Source organism: Pungitius pungitius, chromosome 12 (assembly GCF_949316345.1).
Source record: "Pungitius pungitius chromosome 12, fPunPun2.1, whole genome shotgun sequence".
NCBI classification, from domain to species: Eukaryota; Metazoa; Chordata; class Actinopteri; order Perciformes; family Gasterosteidae; genus Pungitius; species Pungitius pungitius.
The window spans coordinates 12,094,152-12,109,162 of record NC_084911.1 but is presented as its reverse complement, the minus strand read 5'-3'; the positions used below and the strand labels follow the sequence as shown (position 1 = coordinate 12,109,162).

Genomic DNA, 15,011 nt, shown 5'->3' with positions numbered 1-15,011 from the left:
AGCTCACTCTGCAGAAACTACTTCCAACTACAAACTCTCGCGGTGCTTTGCGTGGTTCACGCTCCATCTTTCTTCAGGACAGAAAAAAACGAGGACTCGCATCACAGGCTCAGCTGACGCGGCGCTGGGAGATCACGGGCACTGGAAGAGGAGGTGAGAATGTATCGTTTCCTTTGACTCATCTTTGACATTACTAACTATAATTGTAGGAAGTGACACACCGTGTCTCCTCTCGGCGGTAACGACGCTGCTTCTCAGCTCAATGCGGTGCGTTGGACACACACACACACACGCGCGCGCCCGCGCACACGCGCACCCGCCGCTATGGTCCCGCTCATAGCGTGTCTGTTGATATATTGATATTGTTTTTTGTTCTTTCGCTACTCTGCGTTGTCTCCATTAAGGCCGAGGGCTCCTCGCGGCGCTTTATAAGGGGCCCTTGGAGCCCGACAGGAACAGCCCGTTCCGGGGCGCTGCTCCCCCGTCAAAGGCGACATTGTGTCCGGTCCGGAGGCTGCTGCGGACAGGACGGTGTGATTTAAGCCCCCCACCCTCACCCCACGCCCCCCTCCCCCTCCCCCGTTGGTCGGGTCAGCAGAGCGGGCTGCGGGTTAGACACCAGCCGGCTGACGTGCACTACGACACAGAGGCTTGTTGACTTGTTGACGCGATGCTGCGTAAAAGTCCACAAATATGTGAAAGGAAAGAAAAGACAAGAAAAGTTGTTGAAGCGTACTGATCTATCGCTTCAAACTAGACGGGTGGCGGAAGACGTCAGCTGCATTGCTTCGTCACAAGAAACTCCTGCCCAAGTCCTCGGTGAAGGTGCCTTCAGCGAAACGGAATATCTTAAGTCAAAGTGTTTGATGCATTGTATAATTCTAATCATATTACTGTTATAGTTGATTGAGGTGAGGAGCATCAAATGTCTCATATGAGTATTTGAAGTTCTATCAATGCACCCTCATTTATCCTGAAAAGTGATGCTGTTGTATTGTAGTAAAATGACTACAATAATGGTGATTTTAGGCTACTGAACTACTATTCTTTCCTGCTGTTATTGGGATAGATTCCATTTCCACATCCCACCGCAGACCCCCTTTGAATGTCTTCTGCCCTACGCCTGATTTAATATACTTTCATGGGGCAGCCGTTGCCTCCCTGGCATGCAGAGAGGAAGAGGAGTGTAGCCTGCCGCCTCTGGAGAGGCTGATGATGATTTTCCGAGTCAATGGTCCCCTCTCAGCTCCAGCAAAGAAGAAATAATGCGATGGCTCTTGCAGGAGAGCTACACAGACGAGTGTCGGAGTGAGAAAGTGACGCTCCTGCGGCTAATAAACTGCACGGGAGATAAAAGGGGGAATTAGGAAACATGAATCACAGTTGAGATAAGGCAAAGGCGGAAGAGCGGAAGGCCATTTCTCTATGAAGCTGGTGCTTTTTTGCATTGCACTGTAAGCTTCACTGTCTTTCTCTACTCGGTGAGGCGTGTAAACTGTTTACGATTGGCCCTCTTTCAAAGGCTGCTAAACATCAAGGCCCTTCTTATACTTCAGGGGTGCCGATGCTGTAGCATAATCCATAGGAAGCCCGGATATGGGTACAGCAGGATACTTGTTCAATGCAAAAGTTCTTACTCTGCGGTATGCAGAGCCTTGGGCACGCACACATTTGACGACTTCTTGTGATTTTTCCTGCAGGCGGTGGGAGTTGAGTCAACGCTGAGGGGTGAGGCAGAAATGCACTAAAAGAAATTGAAGCCAATAAACGGTCAGACTTGCTCTTATTTAGTTAAAAATACAAAAAAGACAAGGAATTTGATTTAGCAACGTTGCAAGGGTACCAGTTTCTTATTATGCCTCATGTGTTTCTTGGTTTGTCATTCATGTGTATTTGATCTCTCTCACTCCTGAATTCGCTGTGTTTTTGCGAGCTTATCTGTGTGTCAAAACATTCTTTTGTTCCAATGTACAGACAGAATTAGATTTTTAGAATTTTTGTTTTTGTCGTTGAAATGCCAGCGAGTGACGAAACAAGGAACCAGATGCGTGCGACGGATTGAGTCTTTAATGGTGGTTTTCTCTGCCTCTCTGTCGGCAGGCTGCAGCTGGCATGAAGCAGAGGTGAGACCTTCTTTATGGGTGGTCAGTTACACTCGTGAAGAGCACATTCCTGCAGCCCAGCGGCATCATGATAAGCCCACCAGCCTCTGCTTTAGTTCCAGTTTTTCTACCTATTTATCGCCATGGGAAGAGATAGCTTATGGACCTGGATTCTGTTGCCATGGTGACCCTGCACCAAAAGCTCTATGACTCCAATCTATTGCACCGTTGATCAAATTAAAAGACCCAGGTAAGTGTCCCAATCTGCTGCCATGGTGATGCTGTAGAGACTCCACTTTTCCAGCCAGTTGCTATGGTGTTTCTGTAGAGAGCAACAGTCACTATGGGAACGTCCAGGATGTTCCGTATTTTCGTGGTCCTGGGCTCGGCCTTCATGATTCTTCTCATCATCATCTACTGGGACGACGTCGGAGCCTCCCATCTGTATTTGCACACCCCCGTCTCGCCGGGCCCCAAAATCCCGCACCCTGCCCCTCCTCATCCTCAGCGGCCCCAGACCTCGCGGACCCCGTCCTTCCTGTCCGACATCGACGCTTTCGTTAACCAGTTCCTGGAGCCGGGAACTGGTGAGCCCACGGACCCCGCCCCCGCCGACACAGCCAACCAATCGGAGAAAGCTGAGGAGCGGTACATCCCGCGGCGGGAGTGGAAGATCCACCTCACTCCACTGGCAGCCGAGCTCCGGGAGAGACAGGTCAGCATCATTTTTGCTTTAGTAGAACTGGTGGTGCTCAATGTTTTTTTCAATACATTTTTCAAATAGCAAGAAAAGCACCAGTATAAATAATAGGGTTCATGAATAATATTGAAGTCTGCCGGGGAGTGAGCCACATGCTGGCTCGCATCATTTGAAACTAAACTGAATTGTTGTTTCCTATATTGATGCCAATGCAATTCTGTTTTTTTGTGCTATGAGTATTAAAAAATGTAATGCGGTACCTTGAGATGGATGATCTTGTTTTGACTGCATATGTATACGTAAGCTAAATTAAAAACAGTGAACGTGTGTGTGCTGCAGGAGCAGCGGCGGAGGTTACTCCAGGAGATGTGCGCCAACGACAGCGTGGTGTTCCCTGGAAAAAACCGCTCCTTCGACGACATTCCCAACAGGGAGCTGGATCACCTGATTGTGGACGACAGGCACGGCGTCATCTACTGCTACGTTCCCAAGGCAGGCGAACCTCCCCAAACCGACACGTTAGTGACGCGCTATTCAGAGTACTGACTTGACTTTCTCCCCCCCCCCACACCTCTCATCTCAGGTGGCGTGCAGCAACTGGAAGCGCATAATGATAGTTCTCAGTGAAAGCATGCTGCGGGACGGCGTCCCACAGAGGGACCCGCTGGCCATCCCCCGGGACCTGGTCCACAACAGCAGCATGCACTTCACCTTCAACAAGTTCTGGAAACGATACGGCAAGTTCGCCAGGCACCTGATGAAGGTCTGTTCAAACATTTGCGTCCTCTGTGGTCTCTTTAAGCCTGATGAAGCGGTGTAGATTACTTTCTATCGCCTGGGTTTTAATGGATTGTCATTTCACGCGTGACGCTGATGTGCTGTGCGTTCTTTCGAAGGTGAAGCTGAAGAAATACACCAAGTTCATTTTCGTGCGGGACCCCTTTGTGCGCCTCATCTCCGCCTACCGGAACAAATTCGTGCTGCGCAACGAGGACTTCTATCGGCGCTTCGCCCAGGTCATGCTGCGCCGCTACGCCAACCAACCGACGCCTCCCGCCTCAGTGGACGAGGCGTTCGGCGTGGGCATCCACCCCACCTTCTCCAACTTCATCCAGTACCTCCTGGACCCGCAGACGGAGAAGGAGATGCCCTTTAACGAGCACTGGCGGCAGGTGTACCGCCTCTGCCACCCGTGCCAGATTCAGTACGACTTCGTAGGCCACCTGGAGACGGCGGAGGAGGACGCCGAGCACCTGCTGCGCCAGCTGCGCGTGGACAACGTGGTGGAGTTCCCCACCTCCCACAGGAACCTCACGGCGAACACCTGGGAGTCCGACTGGTTCAGCTCGGTGTCGGCCGAGGCTCGGAGAGAACTCTACAAGCTGTACGAGCCCGACTTCAGGCTCTTTGGCTACGACAGACCGGACTCCATCCTCAACGAGTGACTGGCCCACACACACACACATACACGTTTTCCATGATATAATGCTCCCGTTGTTCTGGGGTTTGCAGATGTATCCTCCGGTCTTGTGTGTGTGTGTGTGTGTGTGTGTGTGTGTGTGTGTGTGTGTGTGTGTGTGTGTGTGTGTGTCCTACACTGAGCGTGCACGTCGTTGAGGATGCTGGCTGTTTTTAAAGAAGCACACTAATGAGGTGAATCCCTGTTAACAGCCATTTTCATTTGTCGTATGTCGTATGTCGTTGTTCTCCCCTCATAAATCACACAGATAACGATAAGCACACTGTGGGACAGCCGACATACGGATTGTGCAAACGATGGGTGTCCCTGAACGCGTCGTACGTTCAGTGTAGTCCTTAACCCATAGCCCCCCCCCGCCCCTTCGCCGTTGATGTCACGCCCGCCGTGACCCGCTGTGACGACCACGCCGGCTTTGTAGCAGGACGCCGAGGTGATGTCACAGAGCCATACCCCGCGTGTTTGTGATGTCATGGAAGCCAACACATATGCAATGGACAGGGAGACGTGTGGCGACTAGTGAAAACAAGGTGTTACTAGATTAGCTTTTAGATTGTCAGTGGTAATAAAATGTATTTCACATTGTGAAAGTGCAATGTCAAGGCGGAGGACAAAAGGGACTTTCAAGTGATGTTTAAAAATATACTAAAGACGGATAATGACATCGGACATAGGAAGAGTGCTTTCATACTTTAATACACAGCTTAAGCCGATGATCATGTTACACTAAAGCGTTTCAGAGTGGAGAGTCCATTTGATTACATTTCAGATAACAAGCTCCATTTGACCAGAGTCAAAGCGTGAAGTCCTCTCCCCGAGTGGAAGCACAGCCCTTCCAGTGGACCTAAAGACCGCACAGCTGGCTTTGTCTCAGCTCGCCTCTCAGGCAGACGGCTGGAGGCTTTTTTTTTACATTCTTTTCATTTCATCTGCACAAAGGTGAGCTTCTGTGCATTCACACTGATTTCCAAAGGGATCATCATCTTTTAACGCTTGTTGTGTTGCCATGGCGCTGCCATCCTGAGCTTTTGATCACACACAAGCTGCAGTTATTAACGCTGACCTACATCGGGTTACCCTGGAGACGGTAGCAGGGTGGTGTCACCGGCAGCGCTTCCAGAGGATGTTGGAGCGAGGAGCTGTGCACATAATGAGAAGCCAACACAGGTTGTTTTCTTTTTTGTCTCTTTCTTGTATTTGCAGTGATGATCCATCACTCTAGAAGTGAGGTTTTTGCAAGGCAAGGCCAGGATTAATGAGGGTGGTCCGGATCAATCGTGGTTCCAGCGTGGATTGGGCTGCATCTTTTATAAGAAAAGAGGGGGAAGATGAGACCGTGCCTTTTGGTTGCAAAAGTTTACACAGCAAAAAAAAAGTATTTTTGTAGAAGGACTTTTACTTTGTGAATCTGTATCAAGCCACAAGGTGTATTTGATCTACTGGGCCTGGCTCATCTTGTGTAGGAAACAGCAGAGCCCTTTGTGGGGGTCTGTGCAATCGATGATTCTGCGAGGCCTCTGTCTGCACTTGTGTCCAGTGGATTGCTTTCTTTGTGTGTCCTTTAACACGGGTTCACTGTGCGGTTTGTACTGTAAGTGATATTTCTGTGAGTCACACCTTCTGCCTTCTGGTTTATTCGTTTTGTAAAAGTACAGGGGGCATTTTCGACCCGTGAATGACTCGGTTGAGTGAGTTCTGGATAGGATGGTATTTATTCTGAATCAATTAGTGGTTTTCTTCAAGTTTCTGCCATCGTCTTGTGGTGCGTTGTTTTTTTTTCCATGTAGATCTAAATGTTCTCACAGAAAAGCGGGTAGATGCTGGGAACAAAAAAAAAGGAGCAGAAAACATACCTAGTCATCCCACCCTCCCTCCTCACCAGTGTTTGCATTGTCGGGTTTTTATATCTCTTTTGTATTTTTGTTCTCTCTTTTTTATTTTTCTTATGCTCTTTTGCCGTGTTTTATTGTTTAACCGGCTTGAGTTGAGAAGTTTTGCTCTTTTCGGTTAAAGTGCAAACAGCAACACCAGAAGATGGAATCATAGTGTAAGGGAAAAGAAAACAGTTTATTTATTAGCAAAATAAAAACCTGAATACGTGCTGCTTTTGAAGTGGGTGTTAATCGATCTTTATGAAGATTGGTTTGACTGATGGTGTTCATTTTTTTGGGCAGTGACCTGCCGCTTCAACAGCACAGATGCTAAAAGCTTAAACAGCTTAAATGTCTGTTGATCTCCCTAAATATCTTAATTATTCATGTTTTGTTAAACATTTATTAATATTTCACAAGAGTTGTTGTTTGACAAACCTGTTCCCTCTCTCCAGGGGGTTGGGGGGGGGGGATGCAAAGTGTTCATTCAGACTCATCAGTGTAATGATGTCACCCAGCATCTGGTCTTTGTACAAGAGAAATAAAGGTTTTGGGGCATGATGAATATGTCTCTTTGTGAATTAAAATATCCAATTCAGCCTGATATATTGACTAAATACATTTGAAATGAGATCATATTGAAGCAGAATAGTCCCTTTGTATTGTAACGGCCAACATGAAGAGCCTGTGGAAATATCACCTCAGTGCAACAGGAAAGGAAAACTGCACCCGCAAAAATCTAAACAGGAAATGTGGACAATATTATTAAAATCAAGAAATGTTTATGCCTGAAACTTGAACGGGACACCCTTTAATGTGCATCGTAGTGTGCAATGTGTTTCACGTGCAAAACAGCAAACAGCTGTCATCCCAAACCTGGAAGGATTAAAGAAAACCTGGGATAACACCGGATCCTGGGAGAGGAACCAGTTAATTACTTCAAACTACACATTATACTAAAACCTTCATTTCGAGACATTTTGGAGGCGGTTCAGATGTGCAACATGGGTGGGACCCCTTACTGGCTCCCTCCACCCTGTGGAGACAGTCCCCGTCTGGGTCCATTTTCTGTCTGTCGAACTCAAACAAACATGAATCCTCAACCGTCAGACGTGAAAATGAAACATTAAACAAACTGTGAAGAAGTGTTGACTGACTGGCTGGCAGAAAAACAGCATCAGAGCAACTAGACCGATCATCAGTGATGGTGTGAACAGCAAAGACTTCACATGAACAGAAACACACTCTGTCCATTTAGACTTGTTTATTTTTAAAGTAATTTACTGAATATTGAGTTGAAATGAGAGCACTTGATCCCTCATCATCCCTCCAGTGGTTACAATGAGGAACTGCATTAAGTATGTGAATGAAATATTGTTAATATCAGTATAAAGTATATTAGTGTTAAAAACAATTAGTGGGATTACTGCAATTAAGAATTATTTACATAGTATTATAAAATTGGATATTTGAATTAATGCTTTTATAGTAGTCACTTTAGTACCTAACTAATATGAATGTATTTATGGAAGGTATTTGTGTCATTTACTCACACAAGTCAATTTACTATAATTACCTTTTAACTTGATGAAAATGAGCTTTTTGTTGCAGTTGGGCTTCCAGTTTATCTTCACATGACACTGTGATAAAAAGCGAGGGAGACAAACCTTCAAGTACACTAATAAAGCAAAAACATAGCTCAGTTAACAAAAAATAAATCGAAGTGCATCCGATACATATTTCAGTACGTGTAGTTCAGTTAGCACTACGATTTAGCACCACATATGAAACTCAACTGCGGTCCCCATTATTCTGTTTCTAAGGGAGGTTTTCTCACCAAAATGCCCACCTAATGTTTATGAAATGAATAAGCCCAATTTGGGATCGCAAACACTAACTATTACATTTCTAATACCTTTCCAGAATGTATTAGTTAGGCTCAATGACCTCTTATGTTTTAGGACGAATCAGTTGACTTCTTCACACTCCTCCTCTGGTAACCCTTGTGACTGTGGAACAAGCTGAACTGCCATTTTAATCTAAATATAGAAACTACTTTTCATCGGATTGCCTTTAGCTGCCGCGTCCATGTTGTCTGCTCTCTGGCCCTCGGGCCTCAGTGGCCCTCTTGGCTGCCTGTGATGATGTACCCGTTGAACGTGATGTAGACATCTACGTCGTCGCTGTAGATCGCATTCTCTCTCTCCCTCTTGTACAGGCGGATCCACACCTCGTCCTTGGGCTCCAGGTGCAGCATGAGGCTCTGACTCTGCATGATGGAGCGGTCGCTGGGCTGCGCGTACACGATGGCCTGCTCACGCTCGTTGTGCATGATGTGCAGGTACGTCTCTTTGAAGTTCCACGTGTGGATGTTGACGTTGAAAAAGTAAATCCCCGGGACTCGGCACAGGAACTTGCCGTCAAACATGTTGAAGTGGTCGTGGAGGTTGACGAAGACGGTGTCGAACACCAGCGCCTGGTAGGACTCCACGCTGTGGAGGGACTTGCGGCGGCCGACGGAGAAGGCGGAGTACTGCACTTTGCAGGGGTCTCCTGGGAGTCCCGCCTGGCCCTTGGAGCCTTTTGAGCCCATGGGACCTCTGGAGCCCGGGGGGCCTTCTAGTCCAGCTTTACCTGAAGTTCCTCTGTCACCACGTTCACCTTTGTCTCCTGCACAGAGTGATGTTAGTCATGCGGCTGTCATGAATAAAAAGCCACATTATCTATAAATCCGAGATGAACAGGTCTAGAAAAGGAGTCGTGTCCACTAAACTCCAATCAAAACGCATCCGTTTGAGCTACTTTGACAAATATACCCGAAGAAGCCTAAATCACGCTCGTGATGAACGCTAATGGAGAAGGTACCTTTGAGGATGGTCATGTTGATGTAGGTGCGGACCTCCGGCACATGGTTGAACCCCAGTGTGGGAGGCTGGTCTCCGCTGCCCTCTGGCGGCTCCAAGTGATCACAGCAGTGCCTGCAGCGGACAGGATGGACGTTGGGAGGAGGCACCAGGGCCACCATGGAGCCGAGGGACAGAAGGGTGAAGACACCCAACATGGCTGTACCTACAAGGAAAAGGGAAAACTCTGAATTCCTTTCCGCTGGTGGATCTGGACCCGCTGCAAATGTTTGCCATTGTTCAGCAGTACAATGTTAACCATGTGACCTTCTTGTATATCAGATTGCTGACATTTAGCCAATTAGCACAAAGACACACAGAGCAGCTGAAGCTAGATCATAAGGACAGATAACATAGTAAATATAAACACTTTTCAATCCATCAAAGCCATAGTTTTGGACATTTCACATGTCAAACTCAGTAAATTGAATTGAGCGGGCACCGGAGAGTTTTCAAATAACTGTAAGACAAGTGTAAGGATTTAAAAACAATTATGCGTCATTCCCAGAGGGGGTGGAAAGATAAAAAGAAGAAATCTTTCATCCTGAGCCAGAAAAAACATCTATCCGTTTTAAGAGAAAACAGAAGTCAGAAATTGAGGTCCAAAAAAAGCAAAGTGATAAAGTAAAGCAGTCTTACAACTAAACGATACAACAGAATTACTGCTCTCATACATCCTCAGAGCTGACTGAGGGGTCAAAACATACATCAAACACTCACTAATGGGCTTATCATCCAAATCCCACAAGCAAAGAAAATGTCAGAATATAAAATAGTGGGAGCTGGCCTGACTACAAGGATCACAAATCACATGAAACACCAACATGCATCCATCACCTTTCAGCTCAGGAAAGGATGACTCACCGCGGCGGCGTGTATTTCACCCGGTCAAAGTCAGCGGAGGAGCTTTTGCCGTCCATAGGGCCGAGCTGAGTAGTTCTCAATGGAAAAGCGATGGCTCTCTGCCAGTGTCGGTGTAGAGTAAAGTAGAACAGTGTGTGCTGCGTGGTGTTTATACGGGACAGCTGCATCCATACGGACCACATCGGGGGCCACAAAGATACTAGAAGGCATGGCTGGGAATGAAGTTAGGGCTTTTACCAGATTATCTACATTTTAATAAATATATAGAAATATACAAATAAACACATTTGATTGTGGGAAAAGAAGCAACGTTTCCTGTTGTTGAACAATCAATGGTTCAAGAACCGTAACGAAGGCAGAAAAGAGACACATGGCGTCCCAACAGTAAGCCACTAATGTGGTTGATGGGTACACTTCTAGATTTCTGCTGTCGTTTGTACATTTCAGACAGAAGAACACGCCGTGTATTGGGATATTGACTGGAAATTATCATCATCAATGATGATGAGTCAGCCAGAACGGGCGCTGACTCACAGAGATCGTGAGCAAAAAGAGATATTCCAGGGACCACAATATTGTCCTACGTACAGTGAGACACAAAGAGACAAAATTACAATGAAGACGCATAAAACAACCAAGAGATGGACAACTACAAGGAAACGCAACATAACTGAGAACCAATTCAAGTACAGAGGTTCATTGCTCTTTACTTGTGTTGTTGTGGGGGCCTCCTACATGTCACCGGGCCCTGTGTCGTACATGCACTCTTGCCGCAGGGCCCTTCGCTCTTCCAGAACCGCTTTCTGCCGCTGACATACCCGTCCACATGTATCACGCTCTGTTTGTGTAACCTGCGGCTGCAGAGTGCTTTCAATCCCAAATGTTGTTTTTGGCGCTGATGGAGTTTAATCTGCTGACATTCATTTTACAGTGGAAATCTGATGCCTGTGCCAAAATTTCTGGGCTTTCCGGACTGAGATTTGGGCAAATTACATGACTGGTTTTCTTGGAAATCTCTTTTTTAAATAAAAAAAGCCTTTAAAAAAAGCATTACATTGAAAAAATCCCGCGTGGAAGCAGCTGTTGCCTAACTTACTTCACCTCTTGATCTCTCTGGTTTTCTAATTTCCTGTACACATGAACTCAATGGCTCCACTTCACCACTTCCCCTCAAGACACGACACGAGAATCGATATGTAAAATAACATTTTAACGCTTTTACTAAAGTCGTAAAGTGTTTTCTCTTTGTGCTCTCCTTCAGCCCTGCGCGGCTCCGCTGGAGAGCGAACGGACGCGCGCATCCACCTCCCCCCCCGTCCCGCGTGCGTGCACACACACACTCACACACACACGCACGCAACGTTGATACGTTAATCTGAAGGAACCTCACCTCGTTCACGTCTCAGTAGCCGCTTCAGTCCGCGTCGGCAGCCCTCTCTCTGTCTCTCTCTCCCCCCCTCACTCTCCCTCTCTGTCTGTCTGTCTCTCTCTCTCTCTCCCTCTCTCTCTGTCTCTCTCTCTCTCCCTCTCTCACTCTCTCCCCGGTCCGTGTGAGATGCGCCCTGTGGATCCCTCCTAGTTCCTCGCAGACTGAGGCAACAAGTGTCTTCCCATTCAGCCTGACGAACACATCTGGGCTGGGATGGTTACAGCCCGTAAAGGAGGTGGTGGTGACCTTGAAATGAAGATGGGAAACTGATGCTAGTGTTGAAGATGTTGTGTTACATCAACCGGATGGTGCCCAGAAGCTGTAGACCACCCTCCAGGCTTTAAGGAAAAATGTCTCTAAAATGATGGTTGCCCCCCTCCCCCTCTCTCCTGGGACCGCATTTCCTCTGTGCCGAATTCCTCCATTTCAGCTCTCTAGCCTCATATTGTGAGAGAGAGAGTGAGGGAGGGAGGCTGCAATCTATATTTACAGACCTAAAGTAGGACTAAAGTTGGGGGTCGAGTTGCATGTGTAACTACGCAGAATATACATGGTGAGAGAAAGTCTGGAACAGAAACGGCATCTAAGAAAATGTGAAATATGAGAGTGTGTCCCTGGGCCTCGGGGCGTGTGTGTGTGTGTTGCCGGATGCAGTGAATCTCTCACCAGAGTAATCCACATGATCCCACACACACTGCAGATGCAACATCAGTCACACCGCTTCTTAGAGGCCAAAAAGACTACATGATCCCACATTATTAGAAATGGATAAAGCATCATTTGTTCGACTTGCTACCACTTGGCTTCATGGAGGCCCTCCATGACCCTGTATCATTCAAGATGGAGAGCAACACGCTGAAGTTCTGCAACAAAAAGGCAAAGCAGCACCTTTTTATTTCTTAGGCCAACCTAAACAGGCCGGATTTGAATAATGTTATCTTTTAAGCCAGAAACTCCCAACCGTTTTGGCTTGTGGCCCCTTAAAGAAATAGAATCTGTTTTCCTGCGGAGAAATACAAATATTGAGTATGTGCGGGAATATTAGCCTACAGCTCAGCCATCGAAACAACAACGCGACAACACAACACGTCTCACGCGCATAGATTCCCTGTCTGTTTTTTGAAGGTCGGCGGTGCCAAAGGGGGGGTCTGTGACTTCACCAAAGTTGAACTTGACGCGGGATTCTAAGATGCAAAAATGCAAATTGCCCCCCCCCCCCCCGTTACTTTTGCCCGCCTGTGAATGAGTGGCGTCTGGACGGAGCGAGGCTAGCAGTCCTCCCTGTTTCCAGTCTTTGTGCTAAGCTAAGCTAACAGGAATCCTAACCCTGGACTTGCAAACACATCCATTGTCTCCCCGCTGAAGGAAGCCGCAGAGGATGCAGAGGAGGTGGGTCCCGTGGTCTGCTTACAGAAGGCCGAAGAGGATGAATGCAGAGTTTGTGCACACGTGTAACATGAGCACAGCTGTTAAACATTACTGCCTTTGCGTCCCTGAGGGTTGAGGTTTCACAGGCTCCTTCTGCAGCTATAGCAGCACAACATTCCTCCGCTATCCCGCTGATGCACCGTTGAGAGGCTCATGCGAGAAAAAAACAACACTCAGAGGCTATCTTCATGTAAACACTCGCTATCTGTTGTCTTTGGGTTTTAGACACTCAGTGGAGCTCAGGAGTCAGCTGCCCCCCCGCACCGCACCGCCCGGCCCTGCTAATCCTCCCCCGGTTGCGTTTTGGCTGTTTAATCAAACTCTGGGTTGGGGTTCTGCTTTGTGGGCTCCAGCAGCATCACACATCCTTCGTCATCCTTCCATCCGACATCCTTCACATTCTTCGTCTCTCCAACCTTCAGAGGGGTGAGAAGTCACTCTGCAATTGCAAGACACTTGATACTTTTGAGGCCCAAAGCTGCCAAACCAAAACCTCGCCCTGATTTCTTCCCATAAAAAAGAAAAGTTTGTGGCTGATGTAATTATGGTAAAACTGTCTTCAGAGTTGAAAAACAGAGCTGGGTTCATAACATAGACCTTAAAAAATGCTTGTGGTTCAGCTAAGGAAGGACTAGATGGTTCACAGTCGGACGAATCCAATAATAGGAATAAACTAAATGATTATGAGTTGTTCTCTGCTTACGTGTGTTAAATCAACATTCTATGTTAGTTTTATTTATGACTTATTTTGACATTAGTGAATCGTTTTCAGCGTACTCAAAGCAGTTCCAGAGAAATTACACACAAGGAATTCAGCGCATTGTAGGCAGACATATAGAGACGCACAACCTAAATGAACATCTCACACAGGTGTGCTGTCAGCAGGAGTCCACTGACGACATCTCACACAGGTGTGCTCTCAGCAGGAGTCCACTGACGACATCTCACACAGGTGTGCTCTCAGCAGGAGTCCACTGACGACATCTCACACAGGTGTGCTCTCAGCAGGAGTCCACTGACGACATCTCATACAGGTGTGCTCTCAGCAGCGAGAGCAAACCAGACACACAAGGCTCACAAATACTATGTTACCACTTCTTTTAAACATGCTTCCGATTCGATTTCAAGACTTTTTTCAACATGATTTAGTATGATTTATTTTCTTTCTTTTTTATTTGAATTCTAATTTAATTCCACATTATATAAAAATATTTCTTGCCAAAATCAGCTATTGCTCTCCATGTCATTTAAACTTTTAAATACTTTTTCGGACATTCTTCACTCAATACTTATTTAAATACAACTATACTAGGACTTTCATTAACGTACCAAACTATGAATCTTTTAACATTATACATAGGCATTTTATGACTTTTTAGGACATACTATGTTGTGACTTTTTTATTTTCTTGTATACTTTTTAATAAAGCTTTTTGTCTTTTTTTGGAAAAACCACAATAATTTCATGACTTTCCGTGCTAAATTACAATACGCCTTGTGATGGCTTCCAATGTAATGGATTGTGCGAACTCCAGACTGCCAAAAAAACAACCAAACAGCTTCGACACAAGGACGTTCCCATACAACAAAGTGACACACTGATGTGAACTCTTCTTTTGCAATAACAGCGAGATAACCGGAGAATGTACACAACCCAGTGTGAGCAGATACCTGACTAGAATAACAATGAGACAGAAATGTCATTAAAATGTCATCCTTCAATGATATAATATGTCTTAGGACAGTTTGTCATAAAAAAGTTAAAGTGAATAGTATTGAACAGCGAAGACATCTTATTTAGTTATTAAGTTATAAATTTCATAGAGAATTAATGGAGGAATTGCCAATGAAAGCCATTAAACAACATTTTGTTTAAATTCTTCAGATGGTGTTTTTTATTGATACATTTTAAACTCTTCACCCCCACACGGTTTAACAAAGTTAAGATGTTATTTTTGTATTATTTTTTTATTTGCATACTGCAAATGAAAATGCATTTTACTCCGCACTTTTCACACATTACACATTTTAGTTTTAATAAGGTGTTTGTGTTTCACAACTTTGCACTAGTACAGGAGTACAATATAATTTTAGGGGTATCTGAAAAATCGAAATCCCTTTTGAGGATTTTTATTACTGTTGTGGTATTTGCCCACACTAAATATAGAATGTGTTATGATTTATTCAAGCTCTTTATTTACACATCACATGATCATATTTTGTGAATGGTTCTTAAG

At 45.9% G+C, this 15,011-nt stretch overlaps 2 protein-coding genes across 6 annotated transcripts; one reads left to right on the top strand and one right to left on the bottom strand.

Annotated features, from left to right (window-relative positions):
- The first annotated feature begins 18 nt into the window (after positions 1-18).
- Positions 19-6,715, top strand: LOC119220163 (carbohydrate sulfotransferase 12-like). 3 transcript variants are annotated; one of them, XM_037475898.2, is made up of 7 exons: positions 19-153; positions 1,701-1,770; positions 2,101-2,352; positions 2,431-2,817; positions 3,142-3,294; positions 3,386-3,565; positions 3,699-6,715. In XM_037475898.2, exons 4-7 carry the CDS (start codon positions 2,446-2,448, stop codon positions 4,245-4,247), a joined length of 1,254 nt encoding a protein of 417 aa, XP_037331795.2. In that variant the 5' UTR covers positions 19-153; positions 1,701-1,770; positions 2,101-2,352; positions 2,431-2,445; the 3' UTR covers positions 4,248-6,715. The 3 variants fall into 3 exon arrangements, with proteins under 3 accessions (XP_037331795.2, XP_037331797.2, XP_037331796.2); XM_037475900.2 differs by having other exon boundaries at positions 46-1,770; positions 2,101-2,123; positions 2,219-2,352; XM_037475899.2 differs by lacking the exon at positions 1,701-1,770 and having other exon boundaries at positions 46-153.
- Positions 6,716-6,802: 87 nt separating this feature from the next.
- Positions 6,803-11,671, bottom strand: c1qtnf6a (C1q and TNF related 6a). 3 transcript variants are annotated; one of them, XM_037475902.2, is made up of 4 exons: positions 11,308-11,671; positions 9,918-10,129; positions 9,016-9,219; positions 6,803-8,820 (listed from the first exon to the last, which is right to left on the bottom strand). In XM_037475902.2, the coding sequence occupies exons 3-4, from the start codon at positions 9,209-9,211 to the stop codon at positions 8,267-8,269; spliced, it is 750 nt and encodes a 249-aa protein (XP_037331799.1). In that variant the 5' UTR covers positions 9,212-9,219; positions 9,918-10,129; positions 11,308-11,671; the 3' UTR covers positions 6,803-8,266. The 3 variants fall into 3 exon arrangements, with proteins under 3 accessions (XP_037331799.1, XP_037331800.1, XP_037331798.1); XM_037475903.2 differs by lacking the exon at positions 11,308-11,671 and adding an exon at positions 10,628-11,285; XM_037475901.2 differs by lacking the exon at positions 9,918-10,129.
- Positions 11,672-15,011: the final 3,340 nt, after the last annotated feature.